General features: G+C 38.3%; 1 protein-coding gene across 2 annotated transcripts in view; it reads right to left on the minus strand.

The window, feature by feature from the left end:
* The window catches only part of LOC6578951 (5-hydroxytryptamine receptor 2A), an 88,176-nt gene that overhangs the window by 45,425 nt on the left and 28,762 nt on the right, over positions 1 to 13,989 (minus strand). For both annotated transcript variants that reach the window (XM_015163386.3, XM_002004812.4), the window contains exons 2-3: positions 4,323 to 5,099; positions 2,291 to 3,010 (exon numbers count right to left, since the gene is read on the minus strand). In XM_015163386.3, coding sequence (XP_015018872.1) covers positions 2,291 to 3,010; positions 4,323 to 4,347 — 745 coding nt within the window. In that variant the 5' untranslated portion in view covers positions 4,348 to 5,099. The remainder of the gene's footprint in view (positions 1 to 2,290; positions 3,011 to 4,322; positions 5,100 to 13,989) is intronic.

The raw sequence follows: 13,989 nt of genomic DNA on the forward strand, positions 1-13,989 counted from the left end.
GCTACATGCATGACATGTAATCAGCTTTTATATTAAATCCACATTAAGTCCTAATCAGATTCTCCGTTTTTGCTTTCGTGTCTCTGATGCTTTTTAAACGACCATTTAAAGTCGTTCAAAAAGCAAACGCCAACAATATCTAGAGCAACCCACTAAACAAGCCATTTGTGTGCATGTTTACGAAGTAAAGAGAGTATACAGGGTTAGTGTTATTTGGAAAATAGTGCAGACATGAGGCAATAGAAGATTTTAGTGCTGCAATCACGAAGCCTTGCCAAGTCTTGATTAGTTTTACATGCTCAGATCCCTAAAATGTTTAAAGATCTTTAATATTGAAGCGAATATCTACATACAATTAGTTTTCCTAAACGAGTATTATGCAGTCAGTCATTGTCACTCAGCATAATTTTCTTACTTGTTTTCAATTGGGTCAGCTTTTGTTGTTGTTTTGTTTCACTATGTAGTGGTTTCTTGTATGTATATATATATACATACATATATATTTTTTGTTTGTTTTTTGTTTTGCAGTTAGCTCACAAATAGAGCAGCCATTGGACAGCATTTTACTTTTCACATTTCACATTTCGCCTAGTTTTCTTGTTGGCTGCTCGGGAAATTAGCATTAGAGCTCATTAGCATTTCTTTTTATATGCTAAATGCTAAATGCTAGCACTCAAAACAGCATTCAAAGCAAATGCAACCACTGCCAAGTTCAAAAGTGAGGAAAACTCAAATGAAATCTGAATGAAAACGAAAAACGAGAAACGAAAATGTCGAAAAGTGAAAATCCAAAATGAAAATGAGAATGGAAAATGGAGAATGGAGAATGGGAAATGGCAACGCTTAGTGTGAAAGCGAGCGAGGCGCCAAGCTAAAACTATAGCAGAAAATAAATAATAAAAAAAAAACACAAATTAGAAGCAAATCAAAATGAATGCCAGATGAGAGCAATAAAAGTAAAAGCAAAGAGTCTAGGAGTGTGGCTATAAGGGAATGTACGGCTAGTGAATATCCTATAATGCTGTGATATTAGATACAATTTAGTTGGTTGTGATAGATAAGGAGATATGGGAGAGTCGACTTTAAAAATTCTAATTATCATTTTCATTTACATAAATGCCCAATTAATCTTAGTGCCTCATTTATATTTTAAAATTAAAAATAATAAAGTAATTATATAAAATATATTCTATAAATGCATTCTCACAGAAAACAATATACCCACTTTAAGCATTCACCAAATGCTGCAGGGTATTGCACAAATATGTGAATGGGCGCAAAGCAAATGTGCTGCAAAAAAAGTGTAGCATACTTTCTAGGGCGCGATATTTTGATTTTTATGCTTTTGGGCTGTTGACTTTGACGGGGCGCGTTTAAATGAAATGAAATGAAAATGAAAATGAAATCTACTTAAATTAATGAAATCAATTCCAGTTACTGCTGCTAGCCATTTGCTGTCTGTTTGTTGCCTGCTGCCGATTGCTGCTAGCCGCCGCCTCCTGCCTGCTGTTTGTTTGCCCATTTGCTTGCTGTTGTTTTTCGTCAGCCACACACTTGAATGTTTTTGTGTTTTACAGCAAACGCTGTGGTTGTTGTTGTTGGGCTGTGAAACTGTGATTGATTGATTGATTGTCTGTCATTTTGAATACGGCAAGCCTGTCGCTGCGTCGCGACGCGTCGCTGGCCTAGTTCAATGTGGCGTATAGATTTTGTCTTCTGTTTGCCTTTTGGATTTATGGCTAAATGCGTGTAATGAATGTTGCGCAACAACAATGCGCAGCCTTATTAATAACGAGCGCTTCTCCTATTGTCGTTGTTGTTGCATAATAAAATCAAATAATAAATAATATACAATGGCTCGGAAGCAGCCATAAATATCAGTTACGCGTATTTTATTATCTGCAACTGAGCCGAAAATGCTGAACAGGCGCAAAAATCTTTGAAAGCACTTGATGTGCCACCCGCCTCCTGTCAGAACTTCTGCTACGGATACTGCTGCTGCTGCTACTGCTGCTCTTGCTCCTGCTACTGCTCCTACTACTGCTTCTGCTTCTGCTCCTGCTCATGCTGTCATTTCGTTTGCCTTATTGAATTGTTTGCCATATTCCCCATCGGATTTGCTGGCACGCGCGCGCGTGCCTGAGACTGAAGTCCATGGCATTTATTGTCTGTGGCGCACAAATAATTATGTCTATGTTTAGGCTACGGCTTTGGCTTACGCATTTTGGCCATTGGCTCTCGGCCCTAATGAGCTTTCCATGTTTTCACAAATTTTATTGCCTGCACTTACCAATTATCGTGACGAGTATCATCAGGCCGAGCAGCACCGTTGTGATGGCCATGCGCAGCAGCTGCGTGAAGTCATCCTCGGCCACTTTGCTGGCCGTCACATTGATCGCTGCGCTGCCATTTAACAGCGTCCCGCTGCCATTCACCACATCGCCAAAGATGCCCAGCCCCCCCGTCTCGTTGCCCAGGCCCTCCAGCAGCAGCGTATCGTTCAGCAGCATCGCACCCAGGCCGACAGCCACATTCGTATAATTATTGTCCGCACTTTTGCTGCCGTCGGCATCGATCAGGTCGATAGCCGCTTTGCTGCCCAGCGCCCGATGCGCCGCCTTGGCGGTTATGCGCGCTGCAGCCGCCGCCACCGAGGCGCTGGCCGCAGCTGCTGCCAGCGCTGCGGTCGCCAGCGGCGAGCCAGGTGAGCTATTGGGGCTGGGAAAGCTCGGCGAGCTGCTGTTCGCATTGTTCTCCAAGGCAGCCGCGGCCGCAACAGCTGCCACAGCTGCCGCCGTATTCGGAAAGTCGCCATCGTTGTAGTATTGACTGTTGTTATTGCTGTCGCCGCCATTTAACTGCGGCTGCTGCTGCTGCTGCTGCTCCTCCTCCTCCTCCTCCTCCGCCTGCTGCATCATATCCTCATCGGCTGGCTCGTCGGGCCGCGGGTCGGCTATCAGATAGGCCTTGCTATCCATGCTGTTGGCTATGTAGATGTAGTCCAGCGCGTCTGCAATTGAAATTGAAATTTTATTCGATTAGCTATATCAATTTAATGAGATTTAATGTTGCCTATGTGAATGTGCTAAAGGTGCTTAAATAAGTTAATGAATATTGATGGTTTATTGAAATTAATATAATTTGCTTAGTTATCATTTAATATTCTATAACTTATATAAATCTAAGCTGGGTTAGATTCTACAATCCATTAGAGGCTCTGAGAGGCTGAAGTCTTCGCTGCACTCACATTATCAGAAATCGATAACTTATATCACAAATCGATCAGTTATATCATAAATCGATAATAACTAATATCATAAATCGATAGCTTACATCCCAAATCGATAACTTAAATCATAAACTGATCAATTATATCAGAAATTGATCATTTAAATAATTAATCGATAATTTATATCATAAAACGATATAAAAATCGATTCATTTGGGTTTGCAGCGTAATTTGACATACAATTTTATTTATTTATCTAATAATTTATCTAATAAATAAGGGATATTGACTTAAAGATAACAAGTTTAAATTTACTTTAAGAATTTCTGCAAATATATATTTTTGCCAGCTAGAGTTTATTAATAACTATTCGATAAATAAATTGACAATTTCATTTCATTATTAAGCATGTTTGAATGCCATAAGAAATGCAAGTTATAGGTTTACTGTGTTACTTTATGTAAGCAATATGCATATGCATTGATTAATTGAAATATTGAATATCTCGTCTCCTACGCCCTCAAATTGTCAAATACTAGAGGCTTGTACTTTGGCTTACATATATACAAGTATATGCATATATACACATCTGTATACCCATTTAGACACATCTCTACACACATATAACATTATCACGCTCTGAAAATTTGCTTAAGAAAATCCCTCTAGAACAAAGTTCAAAGTTATTCAATAACTAATTTCGCATGGTAAAGCTCATAAGCGCAAGCCAAGCCCTAAAGCTGCATAAATTGCGCAGTAAGCAGAATGCGAGCTAATGTGTGCCTGTGTGTGTGTGTGTGTGTGTGTTTATATACATATATTATTCACATATATCAGCTGCTCTTCTCTACACTACATTTAGGGTATCTGCTAGTCACTCACTCCCACCTAACTTGTTCCATCTACCTGCACTTAATGAGTTAAGAGCCCGCATTTAACATATTTAACAAATTTATTTAAGTAAATGTAATTTAAATGCAAATCGAGTTTATAATGGCTTTAAAAACTTTTCACTTAGAATTTAGCTGCTGCTACTTATGATTATTAACTATTTCTTGTTGTTGTTGTTGTTGTTTTTGTTCATGTTACGTACCATTAAAGTTGGTCGCTCGCGCCATTCTTATTGCAGTTGTAGTTGTTGTTGTTTTTGCCGTTGTTGTTTTGTTGCAGGTTAGAGGGTAGTTGGCTTAATTGCAGCCGCAGCGGAAATGAGGCGAGTGAGCGTAGACGGAAGCGGAAGCGCGACTATGCGACTATGCGACTATAGCAATGGCAATGGCAATGGCAATGGCCGGGCAGAGGCGACAGTTGAAGCTACTCAGACGGCTCAGTCGTTGCTGTTGTACGTACATGATGATGATACACACTCACAGAATGAGTGAGTAAGAGGGTGGGAGAGAGAGGCAGCCAGGCAGGCAGGCGGGCGGGCAGGCACAGGCAGGATGTATTCTGTTAACGAGCTTTTGAGTGTTTACACGAAGTCTCGTTTACAGTTTTCGGCTTTCACTTTTCTTTTGACAACTTTGCTGCTGCTATTGTTGTTGTTGTTGTTGTTGTTGTTGTTGTTGTTGTTACTGTTGCTGTTGCTGTTGCTCTGGCAGTGTTGTATACGTGTGCTGTATTACCAAGCTCTGCCTGTACTTTTCCTCTTTTTGCACTCCTTTTAAGCTCTTCCGTTTGTTCGCATGTGTTATGGCTCGTTTATGCGCTATTTTCATATCCTCAAAGTGAATTTCACATCCGCCAGCAACATAACTCAACTTCACTTTACTCTCTAGTTGTTCTCGTTGTTGTTGTTGCTGTTGTTGCTGTGAACCTGCTGTGGGCGTGGGCCAGCATGGCCCGCATTAAACCGCATTCGTTCGCCCAGCTGCAAATGGAAATTCAATTAGAATAAAATTATGTTTCTGTTTGTGTTAGCTATCGAAATTCAAATATTTTACAGCTAAATAATTTCCTATCTAAAGTCGTCACAATTTATTGCACATATATCAATTTCCTGCAGCAAGTGCAAATGAATTTGAATATTTCTTTCACATTTGCTTGTTAAATAATTTAGCGCGATTTTTTCTTTACAATTACACGCGATAAATAAAAATGAAGGCGGGCATGCCACTTGTTTTCATTTCACAGTCACAGTCGCAGTCCTTCCCACACCAACACACACACAGACGCATGAATGTATGTATGTGTGGCCGGAAGTTTGCGTGCGTGCGACAGGCGCCATCGCTAGCGGCAGCTCGCTGCAGCCATGAAATAAATTTAAAACGCATAAAAAGGAAGCAAGTAAGCATTAAGTAAGAGTGTTCGAGTCGAGAGTGCAGACCAGTCGGTACTCTATTTGAGTGTCTCGGGTATTGAAAGAGGTATTTAGTAAAGAACATTAGTTTATTCTAGATATGCCTTAGTATAATGTGAATGCCAATTTCACTACCTACAGATTTTATAGACTTCGAGCTATGCGAAATAAAAGACGATTCATCATCCAATACCTGCAATATCTCTATATTCTCGGGAGGTATTGTATATATATTATATATTTATCTAGGCTAAGTGTGTATACCAAATTTACTACCTCTACCTTTTATAGTTCTCGCTAAGAGGATACTCGTAACCTGAATATAATGCGTGTTTGAAGAGGCATTTAAAAAAGATAATAGTATTACTCTGTGTATGACTTAGGAGAGCGGTGTATACTAAAATTACTATCTATAACAAAGATGGTCTTTGAGTTATGACAGAGAAAAACAAAGTCCTTAAGCCAATTTCCACAGTTATAGATGAATGAAGATATAGAGGAAAAGCTATGCATGTTCAAATAATAACTAATAACTATAATGGAGAAGAAAGACTAGGAAATACCCTATAGAGGCAGCCATAGGAGGAGAATAGAGTAGGTACTCGAAAAAGACAATATTTTCATTCTATCCAGACATTGTCTGATTAAATATATAATACTAATAATTTGATCTCTCTCTCTCATGTTTTCGAGTTATGGCAAATCCTTCAATTAACTTTTATTGTACCCTTGACTTATATGCACTTCTAGGCCTACTTCGGTTCACTTCTCACACTTTAACATAATCCATATACCCTCCTTCGCACAATTTCAATGAGTGTGTGGGGCATAAAAATGTGGCAAGCATAAAATCGTAGAAGCCAAGAGCAGCGCAACGGCAAACGTAGTAAAATGTCAACGCATGCTTATGTGTGTCTTCTTTCTGTGTGTGTGTGTATGGATAGTAAATGTAACTGTATAGCATGTAATACTTATATAGTTTATACTTATATATCTACATGTACAACTATATATATCTATGTTTATCTAGTATATATTGCGGCGCCATAAACGCGTCGCGAAAATGTTGCATGCGTAATGTGAGTGCCGTCTATCGCTCGGTTTATAGCTCACATAAGGCTACCATCGACTGTGGCAACAAAAGGCGCTTTGTTAGCCCCACCCCCTCCCCCTCAGCTGCTACTCTTTGCTCTGCTTCTATATGCTGAGGTTGACTCTATAACAAATAGTTGGTTTGCATAGCCCCTAAAGATTTATGTGATCCGCATGGCTGCATGTGCTTAACTGAGGCAATTAGCAAGTGTGATATATATTTTGAATGCCTTTTAAAGTAATTGCTGTAAATGAATTTATGGTGAAGTGGGCCACGAGAAAGATAAATGGATGATATGTCATGTGATACAGGTGGAGGTAGAATGTCAGAGAAGCTGTAGATAGTTGGTGAGAGGCACGCAGATAGAGAAGGAGAGAGAAGGAAAGAGAGAGATGAAAAGGGAGATGGGGAAGAAGAGTGATAGAGAGATTGTAACTGTAAGAAAGTGATGGGAATAGAGACATACATGTAAGTGTAGAAGAGAGAGGTATGATGATAGAAAGGTAGAGAAAGAGAGACAGTAGAGACATCAATCATATGCTTTCTCGCTATCTCCCTTTGGCCCTCTCTGTCACTCTCTCTTCTTAGAGAGATATTGAGAAAGCGAATGATTGAGGTTTACAGATGAAGAGAGAGTGAGATACATATGAAGAGTGGGAAGTGAAGACAAAGAATCGATCTTATAATAAATATACCATCAGATTATTAGAAAGAAGTCGATAGATGAAGGGATAGATGATGCTGAGATATCTAGTCAGACAGACTAGCAGAAAAACATCTACCAGGAGTGAGTCAGGGATGACTTCCTTTCAGCCGTTCAATATCAATCCTTCTATTATTTGTTGTAGTAGAAATATATACATAAGATTATTTAGCAGACATTGAAAATTTCTGAGGCACAGTAAATTGTTGCATATGAAAGAACATTGAAAGTAAACGAAAATGATTTCTGAATAAATGCTTTGTCCATGCCAGCATAATTAATTAAAAAAACAAAAATTAAAATATAACTCAAAGTCAAAGCCGAGCTTTCAAATAAAAACATACTCAAAAATTCTAAGAAATGCTGCAGCTATCAAAACTGCATTTATAATTGCCCAAGAGAGCCACTCAATTAGGAAAGTTACTTTTAATTAGACTTTCCACTCTCTAAATCTAAGAAAAATGCATTTCAAATGGAAATCATATTCATTTTACCGTTGCAGCTGCATTCAACACATTTAGCATAAATACATTTCTGTTTTTTTTTTCCTTGATTTATTCCCTGGCCAGGTTTTAATTGGGCTGTTCGTTTGAGGCATTTTGTGCATGCATGGCAGCCAATTAATATGCAAGTTTTGTGCTTGCACTTGTCAAATTGGATTTGCGTTTAGTTTTGGGAACATCGTCAACTCTGCTAATTAAATGCAGCAAAGGTAGCTGCTGAAACTAATGCTGATGCAGATGTTGATGCTGTTGCAGTTTGCCAGTTGCCATTTGCCGTTTGCCGCTTGCTCTTTGCATCGTCTCAATTGCAGCTTCAATTGCAGGCAAGGAGCTCATTAAAAGTTTGCATTAGTTAGCACACAAAACACATGTACTTTAGCTTTACCTGTTACCCTTTATTTCTCTGCTCACGCTCCCTCCCTCTCTCACTTTCACTCTCCCCCTCTCTCTCCCTGTTTACGTATTCATGTGGCAAAACAAGTCCTGAGCTGATTGGCAATCGCATTCGCTTTCGAGTAGCTTCTTTCGACTAAACAAGCTACGAAAAAAAAACGTAGCATACTTTGCAGGGCTGTCGATTTACCTAACGTTCGTGCACGTGCACAGACTTTAGCTGTGCACTGATTCAACACAAATAAACACACACACACTGACACACACTTTCATACATGCCCACCCACCCACATACCTTTGCCTTTGCCGGCATTTTCCCTGCGCAAAATTTTGTTGCAATAATTTTGCATGTTTAAATATTAAAAGCAAATTGCTAACTGAGCGCTTTCACCTTCAAATGACAGCGAAAACAACAACAACAACAACAACAGCAGCAACTAGAACTGCAACTGCAACACTTTATAGTGTAAGTATAGGCAAGTCTGTGTGTGTGTGTGTGCGTCCCTGTAACTAAACATTTTCAAGTTCAAAGTCGATTTAATGCGGAAGTTTATGTCAGCCATGAGATTTCAAGGCAACACACAGGCACACACACACACACACACACTGTGGCTATATGTGCTGCGGTTGCAAAGTGGCATACAGCAAGGGCATTCGGGAGCTATTGTGGGCGGGCTTAACTGAACTGAACTGGGCCTCAGCATGGGCCTGGGTCTGGGCCTCCGCCTCAGCCTGGCCAGTTGCGAGCGTGCGGCGCGCGCGTTTGAAGTGCATTTGAGTGTGAAGACGACACATGTCATTTAAATGCACACCTGTCTACGTGTCAGTGAAGCTGTGCATGTGTGCGTGTGTGTATATACATAAATGTATGCGTGTGTGACTGTGGCTATGCAGCTGCCGAGTGCACTTGTTGCGGTTGGCTAGTAAGTAGTTCAGCAGCAGCGCGAGCCACTGCGACTGCATTTATTATGCATGTGCATAGCTGTAATTGTGTGCGTGTGTGTGTGTGTGCTTCGCTTTTTATAGCTCATCGTATATTTATGCAGCTTGGCCTCTAAGCCACGCATGCATTAGCATTTTCCACTGTACTTTGTTGAACTACAAGCTTGGCCTGGCCCCACAGCGCACAAAATTCGTTTGTTTTTGCTACAAACTACAGATATATATATATCTAAATGGTATTACATAGTAAATCCTTTGATGTAACAGATTTTGATGCACTAGAATTTGTACAAATATTTAGCTTAACTTTTTAATACCGAATATTTCTAATATAGAAAATAAATATATTTATGGATATATGTAACTAAATGTTTTTTTTTTCTTTTTAAAAAATCATATTGCATTATAATTTATTTGATTAAATTTTGTTTTTAAATAATTATAATTATATTGAATTATTAGAATTACGAAGTTCTTTTTTATTTTTGCATTTTTTTTTTTTTTTTTTTTTAATATTAATATTTCTTTTTAGAAAATTATATTCATATAATAAAATTATATATTATATAGTAAAATTGTTGTAATTTTTTTTATATATATGTATATCAAATAAAACTATTATATATTTACTAAATGTATTATTTTAGTTAAATTAACATGTATTTATATTTTACTTTTAATTTCCTTATTTTTTAGATTCAATATTTTTCTATTTAATTTAATTTTATTTTTAAAATTCGTTTTATTTGTATTATCATTTTTATATCAATTAAATTACATTTTTTATATCAATTAATATAAAATTTTTATTTTTGTGAGACTTAATATTTTTAATTAATAAAAAAAACAGTTAAGTTCTTTTGATTTTTAAAGTTTAAGGCAATTATTACTTGCTTGAATTCCAATTATTTTCAAATATATTTTCTATTCACTTTGATACCTTTTAGCTTTGCCTAATCAAAAATGTTTTTCTATTCCGCACACACCATTGCTTAGGCCACTCGCTTTTATATCCATCAACGTTTATTCGGCATATCAAAGTGCACTTTTGAAAACGCTTTTGCAAAACGTTTTGCCTTTTCTTCGCCGATTGCAAATGCGAATGAAACGGGAAACGTATGCGGGGGCGGGGCAGCTCAAACGAAACCCCAACTAGGAAAAACTAAAACTAAACTAAACTGAAATAAAATAAAATAAATTGCATGCATTTCTCATTCGACGCTCGATTTCATTCACAGGCCACAAACACACACTCATACACTTATACATATATATATATATATATATATATATATATGTATATGTGTAGTTTATATAAATGGGCGAAAGGCAAACATGACCAGACATTTATCAGTTGTTCACATGCATTCAAAGATACTAATGTACATATTAGTTCAGCCCTGTAAGTGGCTATGCAGCAAGGCCTGCCCGTCCCTGCCACTGCCTCAGCCGTCGCCGCTGCCTTTCATCCCATTCAAACTGATTGTGTGTGTGTGTGTGTGTGCGTGCGATAGCTCTGGGTTCCTTTTTGCGCCATTTCCGCTTCATTTCATGCGCCATTTTTCTCTATCTTTGCACTCGAGTGTTTGCGCCTTGTTGCCATGTCCCGGCAAAGGCCTTTCATTGCCCTGACTGTAGTAGTACAGTTGTTGCTGTTGTTGTAGTAGTTGTTCTTGTGGTTGTTGTTGTTGTAGTAGTTGTTGTTGTAGTTGTTGTTGTTGTAGTTGTTGTTGTTGTAGTTGTTGTTGTTGGTTGCGGTTGCAGCTGTTATGTGTACAGCATCCCTCACTCTCCTCTCTCTCCCTCTCCCCCTTTCCCTCTCTCTCTCTCTCTCGCTTGCTGTGGCCATTGTTTTTGCACGCTTTTTGCAATTGCTTTTGCCAATCAGTCTACTGCAAATAATTTATAACTTTTGCGCCTGGGCTTTGCCAACTTTTATGCCCCCGTTCGGCTTTCTCTAGGCTGGTTCAATAAATATCACGTATACGCTGCACACGTGGCCAACACACATTTCACACATCCAATACGCATTTGTAATCAGTTTAGCTCTAAATACATTCATGCATTCACACATTCACTGCAGAGCTATGTATGCTCTTCAATTATTCAATAATAATGCAATCGACATTTTTTTGACCACAGCAACAAATTACGTACATTGTAAACAAGTGACGGGAAGCCGACACACAAACACACATACATCGAGAGACAACAGTTAACTGTCGCTGCAGTCAGTCAACCATGTGGCTGTCTGTCCGCTGCACCACATTGCGTATACGCAATGTATAAAAACTATATAAATATATATGTATGTATATATATATACAGATAGTGTCGATATATACAAACATTTGTCTGTCCACATTTAAATGCCAGCTTATTTTGCAATTTTAACGCGTTTGCCCTCCACACAGACACACACTCACACTCACACACACACACATTCAAAGAAATCAATGCAATAAAACGTAAATTTGCATGTGCAAAAATGCAATAGCCAAAATAAGTTGCAGTTGCAAATACAATTGTAAACCAGCTGAGAATTTGTTGCGATTGTAAATCGTTTAAATAAAAAAAAGAAAACATTCAATTGAATTGTAATTTTTTTTATATACATATAGAGATGCTCGTATTCAAATTGATATCATAATAATTCTAATGAAAGTAGCGAGCGGAAATTGATTTAGCTAGAAAAGCGCTTTTCCATAGAAATTATTATTGTTATTTATTTATTTATTTTTTTTCTATAATTTCAATGTTTGGGCATGCATAATAATATGGGATTCGATTAGGCATGGGTTATTATGTATGCATAAATATTTATGAATTTATAATAAGTGTGATAAGACCCAAGCCTTGGTGTAATTCTTTTTTAAAATTGTATTTATATAACAAAAAAAAAAAAAATAAAAATAAAAAATAAATAAATAAATATATAAAAATAAAATAAAAATAAAAAATTAAACAAAATAAATAAAAAAATAAAAAAGAAAAGTACAAAACATATTATATTTAAATTAAATAAATAAAATTATCAAAATAAATATAAGATAAATTAATATGAAATTCCTCTACCTACATATTCATTTTCGATATCTCTATAGTTGATACCAATTAAGCAGAGTATTACAATCCAAAGTCACCCAGATCCCATTGCACAAAACCAATATGCCCCACATGCCCATTTGCCAGAGCATATGAGCAGACATATATGGCGTATTCTACATCAAAAGTAAAACGCAGCTCAATTAAATCTTACTTCACTTCATAAATACTTGATGTTGACAATTGTGAGAGCGCCGTCCAATTGCATTATTCATAAGCCGTTTTCCATTAAATTTTAAAGCTTTCTTTTTATGGTTTGTGTGTTTTTTTTTTCTGTTTTTTCGTCTTTCTTTTTTTAATTTATGCGCTGAAAATTCAATTAAACTTCCTGACAATTCTTTACAATATTTTTCTCTATATATATGTATGTGTGTGTGTGTGCATGTGTATGAGTGTGGATAAAGAAAATTGTTGCCTTTTAATTACATTTCAGAAATTCGCATGCTCTAGAGCATGCACAAACAAAGGCAGCCACGCTGTCCCTTATACCATATACTATATATATATGTATATATATATATAGCTCTATGTATATTTGTATTATATGTGTATATATGTATTTGCGCTTTCTTGAACGTCATGCCACATGATAATAAATTTCCGCATGCAATATCCTGCATTTAAATAACACTTCCTGTGCACCGTCCTAGGCCAAGGCATCCGTCGTCCATACGTCAGCGAGACACTGAAATGAATTTATTTTCCAACAGCTACCTACATAGCATAGTCGGCCCCTTTCCCCTCTGGCCCGCTCTGCTGCTCTGTCGCTGCCGCTGCCGCTGCTACTGCTGCATTTTCTCATTGAGCTGAAGCAGGCATCTGTCCGGGACGTGGCTTACCCCACTATCCTGCCCCCCCTCCCCCCCTTCTAGGTCAGTTCATTTCGCGCTGAATGGCTGGCAAACGCACTCGGCTTCATTACTATTGCGCCCAGCCTCCCCAGCTTCCAGCTCACTCTCTATGCCACGCCCCCCCCACTCTTCTATCTATTGCCTGTTCTGCCACCATTTGGCACTTCATCGCAGAGTGCGTCCAAAATACAAATAAAAAAATAAAAAAAAAAGAGAAGCAAAAACAAATTGTAGTAAAGGCCAGCTCGGCTTTCGCTTTGTTTTGGCTGTTGCCGACCGCACGCATCAGCAAAGATGTTGCGGCCTGGATGGCGGAGGGGGAGGCGTGGCTCTGGGGCTTTTGAGGTTCCGGCTGTTTGGCCATCTTTACCACACAATAAAAATTTATGAGCCGTGTGCGTGTGCGCAGCCCTTTTTTGCCTTTCGTGAAAGTCGCACAACATTTGTGAGGCGCGCATAAATTTTATATGTGCCACAGCTTGACATGCTTTTCGAGCGACCCTCTCTCTCTCACTATCTGCTCTCTCTTACTCTTTGTTTGTTGTCAATTCCGTCTCACACTCACTCTGTAGATAGCTGCAGGTAATGCAGTCTCGTAAATTCGTAGTACTTTGGCTCGCAGCTTCATGCAATATGCATGAGTCGACAAGGGAATGTGGCGGGGGGCGGTAGGGGCAGCGCTGCAGCGAGAGAAGTTTAGCTGGCAAGCTGACTGCAGCCACTTACAGAAATGCTCCAATCAATTAGTCACAGACCAAAGTTGCGTAAATGCAATTAAAGTGCAGTTTTTCTCTTTGATTTCAGCTTTTTTTGCTTTTTAAACTTGAAGCTGCTGCCAACAGTGCCTGCTAAACGTATGTGCGGCACATAA

Source organism: Drosophila mojavensis, unplaced genomic scaffold (assembly GCF_018153725.1).
Source record: "Drosophila mojavensis isolate 15081-1352.22 unplaced genomic scaffold, ASM1815372v1 contig_80, whole genome shotgun sequence".
Lineage (NCBI taxonomy): Eukaryota > Metazoa > Arthropoda > Insecta > Diptera > Drosophilidae > Drosophila > Drosophila mojavensis.